The 15300-nt window shown below is 34.8% G+C and overlaps 2 protein-coding genes and 1 long non-coding RNA gene across 3 annotated transcripts; 1 reads left to right on the top strand and 2 right to left on the bottom strand.

Moving 5' to 3' along the window:
* Positions 1–1441: 1441 nt before the first annotated feature.
* Positions 1442–3949, bottom strand: LOC119642215 (diacylglycerol kinase epsilon). Its single transcript, XM_038041258.1, has 7 exons — positions 3572–3949; positions 2855–3520; positions 2681–2794; positions 2412–2618; positions 2166–2331; positions 1936–2087; positions 1442–1878 (listed from the first exon to the last, which is right to left on the bottom strand). The coding sequence occupies exons 1-7, from the start codon at positions 3731–3733 to the stop codon at positions 1759–1761; spliced, it is 1587 nt and encodes a 528-aa protein (XP_037897186.1). The 5' UTR covers positions 3734–3949; the 3' UTR covers positions 1442–1758.
* Positions 3950–4074: 125 nt separating this feature from the next.
* Positions 4075–6570, top strand: LOC119642214 (25S rRNA (cytosine-C(5))-methyltransferase nop2). The gene is made up of 2 exons (XM_038041255.1): positions 4075–4290; positions 4364–6570. The coding sequence occupies exons 1-2, from the start codon at positions 4194–4196 to the stop codon at positions 6553–6555; spliced, it is 2289 nt and encodes a 762-aa protein (XP_037897183.1). The 5' UTR covers positions 4075–4193; the 3' UTR covers positions 6556–6570.
* Positions 6571–13076: 6506 nt separating this feature from the next.
* Positions 13077–15039, bottom strand: LOC119642260. Its single transcript, XR_005247993.1, has 5 exons — positions 14735–15039; positions 13943–14139; positions 13441–13880; positions 13221–13375; positions 13077–13163 (listed from the first exon to the last, which is right to left on the bottom strand). It is a non-coding gene; the product is annotated as an uncharacterized LOC119642260 (long non-coding RNA).
* Positions 15040–15300: the final 261 nt, after the last annotated feature.

Here is a 15300-nt window from a genome sequence, read left to right as displayed (position 1 = left end):
AGTTAAAAATTAGAAGAAGAAATTTGTGAAACATTTACATAAATGTGAAATAGGGGAAAACCCAAAAAATTATAAATTTATAAATTTTATTTTATTTGATAATAAAGCTATTATAAGTTAAACAAGAGAAGAGGAACTTCAACAAAAATAAGAGCATTATTTAGTGTATTAAAATCTTTCCTAATTTTAACAAAGTTAAGTTCTAGGTTCATAACGTAAGAACAAGAACCGAAAGGCTGTGGTTAGTCCATATGAGACGCGAATGTGGATGTATGAGTAAAAATAAAAAAAATCTTGCACAGAGCTTGGTTATCAAAAAAGACCTCCCGAGTCGTAATGAATAAATATTCGAACGGCTGGAAGAAACTTATTTATTGGGCTATTTCGCTCTTGCGAACTTTTCAATTAGTCTGCTAATAAAAGAAACCACTTTCGCTTAAAATCAGAGAATCGTCTGCGTTCTTATCGTTTAGGGGTTGTCTTGAATTGTCGTTTAATATTAAGGCATAAACTTTTCCATTAAAAATCTTGAAATCTTCGCATAAATACTTGCAGACTGGAAAGGATTTCATAAAATTTGCAAAATCATATGCATTAACGTTAAGCGTCAAAAAGAGATTGTATCAATTCACAAAATAAACTTTTCAACACATAACTAATATCGTTGGTTTTTGGGCAAAAATTCCTCTTTCCCGTTCCATCCAGAGAAATGTAGAGAAGCACAATTGTAAAGGAACTCTAACCTATTTTCTGCAACAATTGTTTACAGGTTCGCTGCCCAACGTCATAATATATACTCATAATAATCTTGTGCTGAAACACCAAAGTATGCTTTTAACATCCTCGAAAAAGCATTACGCCGACATATCTCCTGATAAATGTTCTATATCTGTTTTCATGGCAAAAAGCTAACATATATGGGCTCAAACTGACATCGTCAAAATTAGAATTAAAGAGAAAAATGTTTTTTTTTAGTTGGGTTCTCGTTCGAACAAAACGTTCGTGTAAAAAACTGTATTTGCTTTCAGTGATGAACCGTTATTTCAAACTCGTGTAAACGAAGCCTATATAAAAAAAAATTGATGTATTTGATATTCTTGACTATTAGTCGTACTTTTTGGACACAGCATCATTTCAAATTGTATAAATTTAAATTATATTCTTATGAGATAAAAATTGCACCCACCAATCAGTTGAGTTGAGTTCGTTCAGTTGAATTAGCTTACCTTGATTGTGAACTGTGCAGTTTAATGGATCAACAACTCCGATTTTTCGACTGATCTAAATTAGGAAAAATTGACAGAACTTCTATTTACGATTTCTGATTATTACAAACGGAGTGACAAAATGAATATGGTGCATAGATAATTTTAAGAACAGGTGACTGGTTGTGGTAAAAATACTTTAATAAGATGGCGTAAAAAACTTTACCTTTTTTTATTTTCTTTTTTTTGCACAAAGGTATTGACATAAAATTTTAACAAAAAAACAATCCAATTACATTTCTCTATTTCTTAGGATGGAATTGATAATTAAAACTGATAAACTAATTCTAATGAGATTCTCCTCTCGATTTTAATCGATTATAAAATTATTGAATAAACCAAACAAAAAATTTTGATATATACAAAAATAAAATTTTTTAAGTACACAAAACATAACATGGAATTCTTAAAGATTTTTTAACTTAAATTAGTTCAGTTAAAATAATAAAATGCCGGTCTTGGACCTTAAAATATTTAGCCTATAATGAAATGCTTAATTATTCGAGAATTTCAGCATACGCGCTTGGCTACGTGATTGCAAACGTATTTCGGCGGGTTGCTGTATCCACGGCTCGCCATCGGCCTGCATTGGACAGGTTGATTTGATAACCAACTAAATAAGAATGGAAATATTAAAGTGTTACTTGAAAATTGTCGTTGATCCTCTTACCTTTACATGCTTGGCCTGACCTAGGCGAACGGGTTTGCTGATGCCTACTTGAAGTTGCGCTATATGAAATGACGAAACAATTCCGAAAACTTCTACGACACCATCCCATATACAATTATGGATTCTAGGTAATTCGTCAGCATTGCTAAGCTCTGAGTAATTAAATTAAGGTACATATTACTAGTACTTGCTATGCTATTTCTTTTTTACGGTTTTCAACGAAAACTTACCACACAGTTTACAACCGGCCCCCCAAGAATCTATATTTAAAAACACTATCGATTGTAATTCAGGTAATTTTATCAATTTATTATCCAAATACATTTCTAACTTTTGCTCTAAACCTTCACAGTCCCGTTGTACTATTTGCTGCGTACCAAAACCGAAATAAATTAACTACAAAAATCATATAAAATGATAATAATGAAATTGATTAAATAATTCCTTATCGTCATTTACTTCGAATAAATTCTTACCTTGTTAAAGATGCGATTACTTAGTAAATAGAAGCAAGACTCTCGAGTTTTATGAAAATTATATGTAACTAGAGCATCAACCCCGATACTTACATAACTATATACGTGAACAGTTTTGATAGGATGCCGTTGAATGGGCAAGCGGTAATGTAATTTTTCAATTTGTACATCAAAACGATCTAAGTTTATGGAACGGGCTTTTCTTATCTAAAAGAGAGATAAAAAATCATATAGTACCTTTGAAGAAGTTTCTGGTTCTTTTTACATACGTTATTCAAGATTTCAACTGGATCTAAGATGGATGGTGGTTCTGAACCCCAGCCCAAGACACGTGATAAATCATTACCAGTACCTAAAGGCATAATCGCTACAGCTGGAACAGGCTGCAGAAGAAAAAGATTGGACATCTTTCTTACCAAGAGCAATATCATACTTATGTTTACCTTTATATTTAAAGTGTAAATTGTATTTAGAACCCAACCAATAGTACCGTCACCTCCAGCTACCAAAATACGACAAGATCTGGGACTGGCCTTAGCCGCCCATTGCATTGCATCTTGCGGTCCGCGAGATCCTAGTTCCATAACTTGCAACGGATGCAAATATCCTCTCAATAGAGAAAGCACATCTGCACCAGATTTACTACCGGACTGAGTGTTGGCGATAACAATTAAGGGCTCCCAATTCTCTATATTAGGCGGTTTTATTCCAGCCAAATGCAGTCTCACCGATTCTCGTGTACGGGCAGCAACTATACAGTAAGGCGGAAAGATCATATCGCGAAATTCTCCAAAATCGCACTCGCCTTTTATATCGATACGCTTGTAACAATTATTGTGATAACATCTTTGGCACCAGGCACAACGCCAACCGCTTAAACCAACCTCTTCGATATCCTCGCTACAGGCGGAACAAGCGGCAATCGAAGGCAAATTACCTTTTATCCATAGATGGCGAATGGAGCGGGTATTTCGAACCCACTTCTCTTTACATTTGAATTGTTTTTCGGCCTTTTTCGTACAAGGTGTGTGCGAGCAAATGCCACAGCAATCACAAAATACACCTGATGAAGGTGCTAACAATATCTCACATATATTGCAATAACAAGCCTTAAATAGAAATTACTTTTAAGCTGATCTCAAGAGATTTAATAATCCTACCCTGTTCAATATTTTGATAGATTTCCAACCATGTTTAGTTTTACCAGTCATGCAAATGACATCTTCGATTAAGAGACTACGACAGAAAACAAATAAAGCGCATAAAGCCAACAAGGAGCCAATTAAGGCTTCAGAACTTAATTCGATACTAGCTAAATCCATATTTTCCAGCGGACTATATGTACGAAAAGTTATGCATATGTAAGGAAAAACTAACTAGAGATTCACTAACACTGACAAATTATTTCTCTTTTCTTTGTTTTAGGTGCAAAAATTTGTATTTTAACGTAAAAATATTAACAGAAATAAAATCAATATAAAGACTGAGAAGAAGACAAAGCACATAAAAACTTTTCAATTGTAATTGAAATTTGCTGTTGACAAAGTAGACAGAGTGATTGCCAACTTCTTATTCTCTTTTTTTAAATATAGACATGAAATAGTTACTAGAAGGGTTTTTTTAAAGATATTTATTGAACTACCCTGTATTTAATTCAGAGATTTCTTTATTTTCTTTTTCTCTTCGGTATTTTTTTTGTGCAAAACGACGTGTATTCCACGTGCGTTGCATTATATTGAAAACAATTGTAATTGAATTCAGAAAATTTTATTACAATCCACGATGGGTCGTAAAGCAGAATACAGTGAAAAGTCTAAAAAGGGTCCTGGGCGCAAGGCTCGTAGACAAGGACCTCCAAGCTTTCCCAAGAAATCCTTTGGTAATTTTTTGAGTTCTTTAATATTTAAAGCATTTATTTATTTGGTGCTATTAAACTGAAATTTATTGTAAAGCTCCCCTCGAGGATGTGGATAAAACTCTGACGCATCGTCAAAAGCAACGTTTAGCCAAACATTTAAAGAAAAAGACTGAGCTTAAGGAAAGACGAAAATTATTTAAAGAAAAGAAGAAATTGAACAAAAAACAGCAATTATATCAAACTGATAGTGAAGGCGATGAAAAGACCACTTTAGATAACGGCCACTCAATGGATCAAGGGGAAAATGAAACCATTGATGCCGTGGTTAAACAAAAGCCGAATATAAAGAAAACCAAACGTTATACAGATGATAATCGCGATTGGTTAACACCTAAGCAAAAGAAAAAGCAACAAGATGCAAAAATAGATGAAGAGGAAGACGACAAAAGTGGATCTGAAAATGAAGAATCTGCTCTTGACGATCCAGTTTCTCATGAGAACATTTGTGATGAAATTGCTGTATTCAAAATGGGAAAATTGGATGATTTATCTGATGAAGAAAATTGCGATGATTTTGAAAAATCTGACGAAGAGAATGATAATCCAGATGATGGAGATGAACGAGACGATCTTTTACCTATTGAAAGAGACTGTAAAAAACTTAAAAAGCGTGAAGCTGAACTAGTAAAACGGGCAGACGAGGAACTGCAAATGTTGGTAGGTCAACAAGATGTTTTTCAATTTGCCGAAGATAGTGAGGAGAGAGATCTTACTCTTCAAGATGTTTTGCAGCGTATTAAAGATGTAAATCTAGTGTTGTCGGATTTTAACAAATACCGTCAACCGAATCGGTCACGCAGTGAATATATGGAATTATTGAAAAATGATTTATGTATATATTATAGCTACAACGAGTTTCTCATGTCAAAGCTAATGGATATATTTCCTTTATCCGAATTGATGGAGTATCTGGAAGCTTCCGAAGTAGCTCGTCCTCTAACTATTAGAACTAATACTTTAAAAACTAGGCGGAGAGATTTGGCAGCTGCCTTAATTAATAGAGGTGTAAATTTGGATCCCTTAGGTAAATGGACGAAAGTTGGTTTGGTTATTTACAATTCCCAGATTCCATTAGGAGCTACACCGGAATATTTAGCCGGTCATTATATAATCCAAGGAGCTTCTTCTTTATTGTCTGTCATGGCTTTGGCGCCTCAAGAAGGCGAACGCATTTTAGATATGTGTTCGGCTCCGGGAGGAAAGGGGTCTCACATAGCTGCCATTATGAAAAATACGGGTGCATTGTTTGCTAATGATGCAAACAAAGATCGGATTAAAGCTGTCGTTGCAAATTTTCATCGCTTGGGCGTGGTTAACTCAGTTATATCTTGTGAAGACGGCTGCAACTTTCGCCAAATTATGACTGGCTTTGATCGCATACTTTTGGACGCTCCTTGCACTGGCACGGGAGTCGTTTCAAAAGATCCCAGTGTTAAAAGCACTAAAACAGCGGTAGATGTGCAGCGTTGCTATAATTTGCAACGTAAATTATTATTAAGTGCTATAGATTGCACTGATGCCAAGTCTTCTACCGGCGGATATATCGTCTATTCCACTTGCTCGATATTGCCCGAGGAAAACGAGTGGGTTATTGACTATGCCTTAAAAAAACGTAACGTTAAATTGGTGCCGACTGGCTCGGATTTCGGTGTCGAAGGCTTTACAAAATATCGTCAGTACCGTTTCCATCCCAGTTTAAATTTGACTCGCCGTTACTATCCGCACGAACACAACATGGACGGCTTTTTTGTAGCTAAGCTAAAAAAGTTCTCTAACACTATACCAGTTAGTCATGAAGTTGAAAAGGAGGAAGATGAACATCAGCTTGATGAAGATATGACGATAACTGTATCAAGTGCGGAACACGAAGAAGAGCTAAGAAACGACAAAGTGAACGAACCCGTGAAAATTGGTAAACGGGCTGGTAAACCTAATCTCTCTGAACTTGAATTGGAGTTAAAGAAAAAGAAACTTGAAACGAACAAAACAAAATACGTTGTGAAGGTTTTCGAGAAGCCGTCAAAAACAAAAAGACCTTTATGTGTGCAAAATACCGATGAAAATCGGCAGGAACTCGACAAAAGTCAAAAGCAAAAGGAAAAATCACAGTTAAAACCAAAAGTAAGCACAGAAGCAGTCGAGTTGATGCCTTTGCTCGAGGGTAAATCAATTAAAAAAAGCAATAAGCTGAAAAATCAACAGAAATCCAAAAATTTGAAAAATTAAAGGTTACAAAGCAGCAAATAAAAGTAAGGCGTGATGTAATGTAATGTAATTATGTTAATAAATAAAGGGTCAAGTAATGCAAATTGTTTTGCCTTTAAATAAAACCACGCAAGTTTTTTAAACTGAGGTGGGGTAAGGACGCCACGTTCATTATATTTCTTTCTAATCTTCTAAGCGTACATGTGTATGTTTTTTAAAGTTAAAAACTATTTATTGTCGAAATATTTTTCAATATAATTTTCAACAGTAGCGATTATCATCTCTTTGTTTTTTGTTTTTCTTCATATCTTCCAACTTCACCACACATTATTCTTCAAAATAAATCGTCAAATTGCCACTGGTCGAAATTTCAACAGAGGGTAGTGTGCAGATTGAAAAGCCAAGCTTCAAACTGTCTGAATGTTTATAGACATAATCAAGAAGAAGGCATGAGGCAAACTAAAAATAGGAATTCGGTTACTATAGGTTTCAAAAACAATTTTTTTGCTTCGCCTTCAACAGAGACCGTAATTTTGGACTAGGCCTTTTAAAATATTGTAATTAAAATTTTTGTACAACCTACTTACCAAAGAATGTCGCATCGCACATTAATGCCAATGCGTCGACAGGGGTTATATAATTGGCTCCAAACAAACGCCGATGAATCTTTGGCACTCATCAGTGCAACAATTCAGTCAAAATTCTATTTTTTATTTTGTTGCTAGTGTGATCGTAAACATTATCTATTCTCGCACCCAAAATACGTTTGCGCAAACAAATAGCAAAACATGAGTACATGAGTACCGCTACTACTAGTATATTATTACCCAGCACGGTTACCCTGATAGGCGCGTTGCCAATTGTTTTGAATGGCTGACTTCTCCTTAGGCCTACACCATTATAAACTTAACTTAAAAATAAAATATATTTAGATAATATCTATAATAATAATAAATAAATCTTAGTCCCGTTAATACATAATATACATATATAATAAATAAATGTAAATTGATCTGGATCACTGCTGGTGTGCTGATATCTGCAAAAGAAAAATATTGTTGTTACTGAATTTTACATATAAAGATGACGACAATTTACCATTTGGCCTACCGAAGTATTCTTTTGAAGCGATAATGCAGATGTATGCTTTTTTTTTAATCTAAAATGAAATAAAAGCAAATGAATAATTTATATATAATAATAAGTAAAAATAAACACAAACTTACCTTTGGCTTGCAGCGAATTTGCACGTATTTCAGGCGGGGTGCAGCGGCGCTTTGTTCCTTTTTAATCTAAACTAAAATATGAGAAACTAAATAAGTTATATATAAATATAAATGTATAATAATAATAATTTTACCTTCACTTTATATATAATAATATATTTACCTTCACTTTAATGTATTTAATGCACGATTTCTCTCTGTTCGTACGGCGGGCGGATCTTTTGCAAACTAAAATAGAAGTAAGTAAATAAATAATCTATAGATATAAATTTATAATAATATATTTATTTATTTTTATTTATTTATTTATTTATTCCACTTATACAAGAAACTCAACTAAAAATTTTGACAGTCGAGTTCAAATGACTCTTAAAGTAAATCTTAAGTTAATTAATATTAAAACTTAGTATAAGTACAATAAAACAAATAAGAAGGAAAAAAAAGAAAAAAGCATGTACACAACTAGAATAGAGCCACACCTACAACCGGTACAGGGCCAAATTGCGAATGAACCCCTAAGCCGTCGCAGACATGCATAAGCTTGGCAACCGATAATAGTTAACAATAATTCATTTTCGACTCATCGTGACATTATGAAGTTAAGAGCTAGTTAAAGTACGACATAGGTAAATTACGCGTATTAAGCAATGTTGCTTTAATGGACGTCAAAGAGTCCGATAATGAGAATAAGTGACAGACATCATTTAGGTTCTTGCAAACTACTCTGAGCGGATTAAACAGCCCATAATTATATTTACACTGACTAAACTTAACCAAGATAAAGTGCCTAGAGAAGCGGTTGGAGCCATTAAAGCTTATTTCAGTAAGTAATGCAGGCGAGTCAATAGCACCATTTATTACTTTGATTACGAAGGAAACGCCAAGAATAACTCTACTTTTTTGGAGAGACGGTAAGGACAACAGAATCAATCTATTTTTATAGGGAGGAAGAGAGGCAGTCGGATCCCAACCCAAAATCCTAAAACCAAGCGCTTTGCTTAACAAGAGCTCAATGTGCAAGTTAAAGCGTAATCTATGGTGAAATAGAATGCCCAAATCTGTGAACGTATCGACGTTCTCCAATTTATGCGAATCAATGAAATACTGAGTAATGAATGGCTTTCTTCTTGAGAAAGAAAGCTTCTTACATTTATTTAGATTTAGTTTCAGAAGATTCAAAGAGCATCATGCAACCAAATTATTTAAGTCACTTTGAAGATGATGGAAATGCGATTCTAGAGAGAAGGAAGAAAACGGTTTCACATCATCAGTGTACATTAAGATCTAACTGGAATTAATCACAAAGGGCAAATGATTGATGTATAAATTAAATAAAATGGGTCCTAAGTGGCTAGCTTGAGGTAGGTCAGACGTCACAGGGAATTCATCCGAGGTAATGAAGTTAAACAAAACCCTGAATGATCTACTATGCAGATAAGAGATTATCTATTTCACTTAATAGAAAGGAAAGCCAGAGGCTTGGAGTTTAAAGATAAGTAAGTTATGGTTAATCAAACCAAACGCTTTGCTTAAATCAGTGTAAATTACATCTGTGCGGGAGCCAATAGAAAAAGCCTTGAAAACAGGACAAGTAAACTCTAACAAATTGGTAACTGTTGATCGTCCTTTCCGAAATCTATGCTAGTGTAGAGAAATATACGAATTAATGGCAAATGTCAAATGGTGAGTCACAATTCGCTCAAACAGCCTAGGCAAGACACTCAACTTGGCTATACCTCTGTAGTTCTCAACAAATTGCCTACTACCACTTTTATGAATAGGAATAAGAAAACAAGTCTTCCAACACAAAGGGAAAACAGCTAAATTCAAGGACTTGTTAAAAGTCTTTGAAATAATACCACATAGCTCGGCAGCACAAGATATAAGTACACATGAGGGGATTCCATCAGGTCCAGGCGAACAATTATATTTTAGAGAGCTCAATCCTTCAAAAATATCATTTTCAGATATAACAACATTAGGAATTGAAATTAAATTAGAAATCGGATATGGATAGTTTGCTGATAAATCAAAATTGGCAGTTGAAAAGTTTTGTCGGAAGTATTCCGCAAAGAGATTAGAGGTTTCAAAATCATCCGAGGACCCGGAGCCATTAAAAGACACTTGTGAGGGATTTGTGGAGATTTTTCTTTCGGAATTAACGAACTTAAAAAAGTTCGGATTAGCAACCAAGGAGGATTTAACAAACTGAAGTTATCTGCACGGTTGAGGGAGTTAAATTTAAGCCTTGCCACTGAGTAAGCGAAATAGACGATAGAAGAACCACTTTTCGAAAATTTTTTGAAAGGCTTGTTTTTCCTATTCTTAATTGTTTTATTAAACCACGGGGGCACTTGCTTCGAGGATGGGACTGCTTGATCGGAACAGATGCAGAAATAGCTTGATTTAATATATTGTAGAAAGACGACAGTAAGCTATCAATACTTCCCACTGACAAATCAAGCACAATATGAGAAAGATGTGATTTTAGCATGGAAACATTGATTTTATGGAAATCATAAAATTGATATGAAAAATTTGAATTTGGAACGTTATAGAAGTTGAACCAACCAACATGCTTGTAATGAAAGGAAATACCCAATCCTGGATGATATGGATCCTCAGGTAAACTAAACGGGAGGCAACGATTAACGCAAATCTCAGGAAAATTGACAAACCAAAGATCAAGCAATCTACCATTGCACTTAGGGGTACCATTGTATTGAACTAAATTATGATCAAATAATTCATTGAAGAACACAACTGCTCTACCAGATGTTGAGGCAGGAATCAAACAGCCAGAACTGTCACTGTAACACCAAATGACTTGAGGCAAATTGAAGTCACCCAACGCAATAACCATATCGTTAGGTTTAGATTGCTTGGCCTTTTCACAAATGAGGGCGGCCTGTTTCTTACGTACAGAGATATCCGAATTTGGGGGAATATAGGAGCAGGTCACATATAAGTGTTTATTAGAAAATTTTACTCGAAATAAATTCAACGTCGGAAGTGGTTTGAAATTCAAGTGAATAGGAGGGAACTGCCGAAGAAGTGGCAATTAAAACACCCCCACCATTGCGATAGTTTCTGAAAACTTGAAACGAATTATGGTAAAGTTCCGACGAAAGTAGATCCGGCTTTATCCATGTTTCAGTGAAGACCAGACAGGAAAACTCCGTGCTCACGGAATATAGAAAGGTAGAACGAGTTTTCGATTTTAGACCTCTAACATTTTGATAAAGGAGAGAAAATGAGCCTGAAGAAATATTTAGTTTTTTGAAGGGGAAAGAGCTACTGCATTAGCATTACGGGGGACAAATTCCTTAATTAAGGATCCAACCAGCCACAATGGTTTATTCAACATCAAATTCATATTTTCAGTCGAAGCTAGAATTTTAAAAGATGAGATAGCTCTAGATTGAAAAGGAACCAATTTGAAAATACTAACGCGCTTTAAATTTACATAACGGGCTTTCACTGCCAGATAACTTTTTATGTTATCAACAGATGTATCTGGTGCCAGTCTTGGCACAAATATTGCCTTTCTGGGAGGAACTGCCTTCAAGCATATGTCACCTGTACTAGGAGCAGCAGGGTTCACGGATGGGGAGTTATGAGTTGGAGAAAATATAGCAGGGGTAACCACGCTTGCACGAGCAGCTTGTGCGACGTGCTCAGTTTGGCGACCAGCGTTTACACTCGAACAGCCAGGAGGAGCGGACGATTTACTGTTATCATTTTTAGTTTAGGCGATGACACCTGGGAAGATTGAGTGACGTCAGTGGAAGGATACCCTTGCCACTTTAGCATAGCTGAAGCCAGAAACGCTAACATTCTTTGTAGACTTTAAGGAATCGCTAACTTGCACCGACGAAACGGACTTAGGAGAACTCAGAGGTGACGAACCACACGCTACGCTGCGAGTTGAAACTTTGTTAGCTGGAGAGGAAGATGACTGCGCAATATAACGAGACTCATCAAATACAGTCTTGATTATTTCAAATTTCTCCCACAAAGAGCCGAGATTTTTGCTCAAATCTGAGAAACAATTTCTCGTCTCCGTGAAGAGTTTGTAGAAATCAATGTCCCGCTTTCTGCAGTCAGGACATGACCATCATAAACCTTTAGAAGGGTCAAGGACTGCAACAGCAGCACGGCCGATAATACTAGCACACTTTGCATGTCCAAAACGATCACACAGCCAACAAGAAATGAATCGCTCAGATTCAGGGCCTGTTTTCGCACGACATGGTGTAAATAAGCAATCCATGTCCACTGAAAAGAACAAAAGTAGCTTATGAAGGAAGAAAAGAAAAACTAAAAAATTCCACGGCATCAATTTTCAGCAAATTAAAGCAAATTTCTCACTTCCCTGCCCACTGTAAATATAGAGCGAGGCTAAAGAAACTGTAAACAAAGATTAACAGGCAAAAAGAGAGACTTTTGCTAAGAGTTCAATTGTTGATTACACTAAACCAAAATGATTTTTTCGCATGAATGGTTATTAAATTCATACACGTTAAATTCACACTTTATTCTTTTAGAGAATTTTTAAAATTAAACACGAATAAATTAAAAAACTTCAGAAATACGCTAAAAAAATTGAAATATTTCTTGCACAGAATAAAAACGCGACTGCAACACGCACGCAGAGTTGCCAGATTAGTTTAGCAATTTTATTCAATATATACTTGCAGGTAATTAAATAACCCTTTACTAAAGCACGTACCACTCAAAAATTCATTCAACTCTGAACACATTAAAGTGCAAATTGTTATCACATTAATAAATTGAAAAAGGAAAAAAGCAAAACCATAGGGAAAGATGAAAAACAAATTAAATCACAATTGCTTCTTTATTTTTCCATTTTTCAAGTGTACAAAAAAATTATCTCATCCGATTCAAATTTTCCACATCTATTATTTCCTACTGGTTTTTGTTGAAAGCTGTTGAAAATTTTCTATTTTTCCGTACAAGATCTTTTTTCAAGTGAAGACGATAACGTGAGATTGCGATCAGTAGGCACTACATGGACATACCTCAGACCGACAAATATGCTGAAACCAATGCAAATAATTATTCTGCATTTTTCGGTATAAGATTGATTTACCTTAAGATCTTCTGTGTGTTACATATATTCGCACAAAATTAATACAATCTACACAACAAATGATGTCAGGTATAAAGACATAAAGGGTAGAGAGAGCCGTAAAGTTATCTATGAAATTTCGATATTGATCTAAATTTTAAATTTTGCTTGCATGGTGGTGATCAACAACATACTAGAGTTCAACCTATTTATGTTGTATATCCATATTCACTTTTATAGGTTTGCTTTAACGAGTTTTGTGAAAAAATTGAAAAAAAAGCGTTTGTGGTCGTAAAATTTGTATTCAAGATCTAAAAAAAAAAATATTTTATTTTTAGTAGAAGAAACAGAATTAAACCTGTAAGTACTTTTAATGAAGCTGTTTCCAATTTTTAACTAAAAGAGAACGGATTAAATTCAACTGCTCCATTCCGTAAGTAGTATAGGAGCTTTGTCAGCATGTAATCCATTTGTCTTGCTATCCATTGACCATCGAAATGAGCGTACCATAAACCACGTTTAGCTACGAAAAAGAAGAAGAGAAGAAGTTGTTACGTCAACTTTTTTTTCGAGATAACATTAACTTACTGTTTTCGGGAGCATTAGCGCGCATAAAAGGTATACGGAAATAACGATGCTATGCATGAAAGAATTTGTTTTCTCCGTTCATTTCATAAGTCCACATATAGATAGATGTAAGGAGCAAAGCAGCACACAGTTCAGTTCAATTGATTTCAGTGTTTTTAACGTTTTTGGGATGTGTGGTTAAGTCTTATCGCACAGAAGAAGCAATCTATCTTATGTTATCTATTGACATGTTGTAAAATAAACGGTTTCGTAATACGTGTAACAGTGAAATCCGGCTGGAAAACAATTTCAATCCTAGGTCTACCGTTCGTTTTTAACGACAAACAATCAGCTATACTAAAACCATAACCCGCATATGGCTGATCATCTATAAATATTCCTTTTATCCAAATAGGTAATTCTCCAGAATTACAAGCCGTAAAGACGCGTTTTGCCAGAAGCTGAAACGCCAAAAACGAACATATAAATCAATCTTATTCTTATTATTCATATGAGAATGAACCTTGTGTACGACATCCACACCAACCTTACTTGGATTTTGTGTCGCAGAACAAATCGTTCATTTGCAGTTCAGAGACGAGCGGATTTAGTGAGCCGGGCTCGCGATTACTTAAACGAAATTGCGATTGGACTGTCTTGTATGTGCAAAGAATATTTGCAAGTTGAACGTATACTCAGTTCGGAAGAGCAAAGTTTACCCTGAAATAATATCGAGAAAAAGACGATTGCCGTATTATCGAAGAAATTGCCTTCAAATTAATCGTAGTGTTTAATAATATTGAAAAAAGATGGCCGAACTGAATAAGACCTGTTTGTCTCCTAATAAAGCATCGATTTTAATATTTTTGCTAGGAATTCACGAAATTTTTCCTATGGATCACGCAATTAAAGAATTCAATGACGTCTGCAAGCAAATTCGCTAACGGTCTCTATTACTTGTAATACGTGCAGAATTAAATTTTATCTCATACGTTTACACTCTTTAATATTACCCAATAAACAACTTATGTATTCCGTCGGTCTGCGCCGGGCTACCGCAAATATGAAAATATGATTGATACAAGATGAATACAATAAATATATGGTGAATAAACCATGTTTGCGTATAAAACAGTGTTTCGAACAAATCGTTTTTATAATAAAACAAATAAAATAATTGTAGCTATGGTAGCCTACCGTGATTAAAAGTTTCACATTAACTTATACTTAAACGATGCGAATTTATAAATTAATTTATAAAACCAAAGAAATCAACGATTGGCGATAGGTACGACGAGATATACTTATGATATACTTTGTCCCCTTTCTTGGTTGCTTTCAAATCGTGTTGTAAACTATTAAGAGGGCTTCCAGCAAACACTGTTTCTAATTTAATTTCCAAATGCACAGTCGTTTGATGCAATTCAATTGATTCCTCGGAATCCACAGTAAATTGAATGGCCTCCTTTGGGTGATATCATTCGTCGATACAGGTGACTGGGGCTAAACCATTTATTTTATTTGCTTGGCAAAATGCGAGCTGCTGTTTCTGTTTCAGTAATCCCATTAGTTTTTATCACAAACGACATTTTAAATAATTTCACATGAATATGATGGATTTTTCTCTCGATTCTTAGAAAATAACGTTTTTTGTGCAGTCTTTTCCAGCAGATCAAAACTTACAAATGGAGATCGCGAAAATGAACAATAACAATGAAAATTGCCGTTAAGTAATGCTATTTGTTTTTGTTCCTTTTCATTAATGTTGTTAAGCTACAAATGCGTTATACCATTTTTTGTATTAAATCTTTACGATCTTAGATCTTAGAAGTGGCAACGCATTTGCAATAGAACAAATTAGCTTTTTTATATTGGAAAACG

Source organism: Glossina fuscipes, unplaced genomic scaffold, assembly GCF_014805625.2.
Source record: "Glossina fuscipes isolate IAEA_lab_2018 unplaced genomic scaffold, Yale_Gfus_2 221, whole genome shotgun sequence".
NCBI lineage: Eukaryota > Metazoa > Arthropoda > Insecta > Diptera > Glossinidae > Glossina > Glossina fuscipes.
The sequence above is the reverse complement of the archived record's forward strand: the minus strand, read 5'-3'. Positions and strand labels throughout refer to the sequence as shown.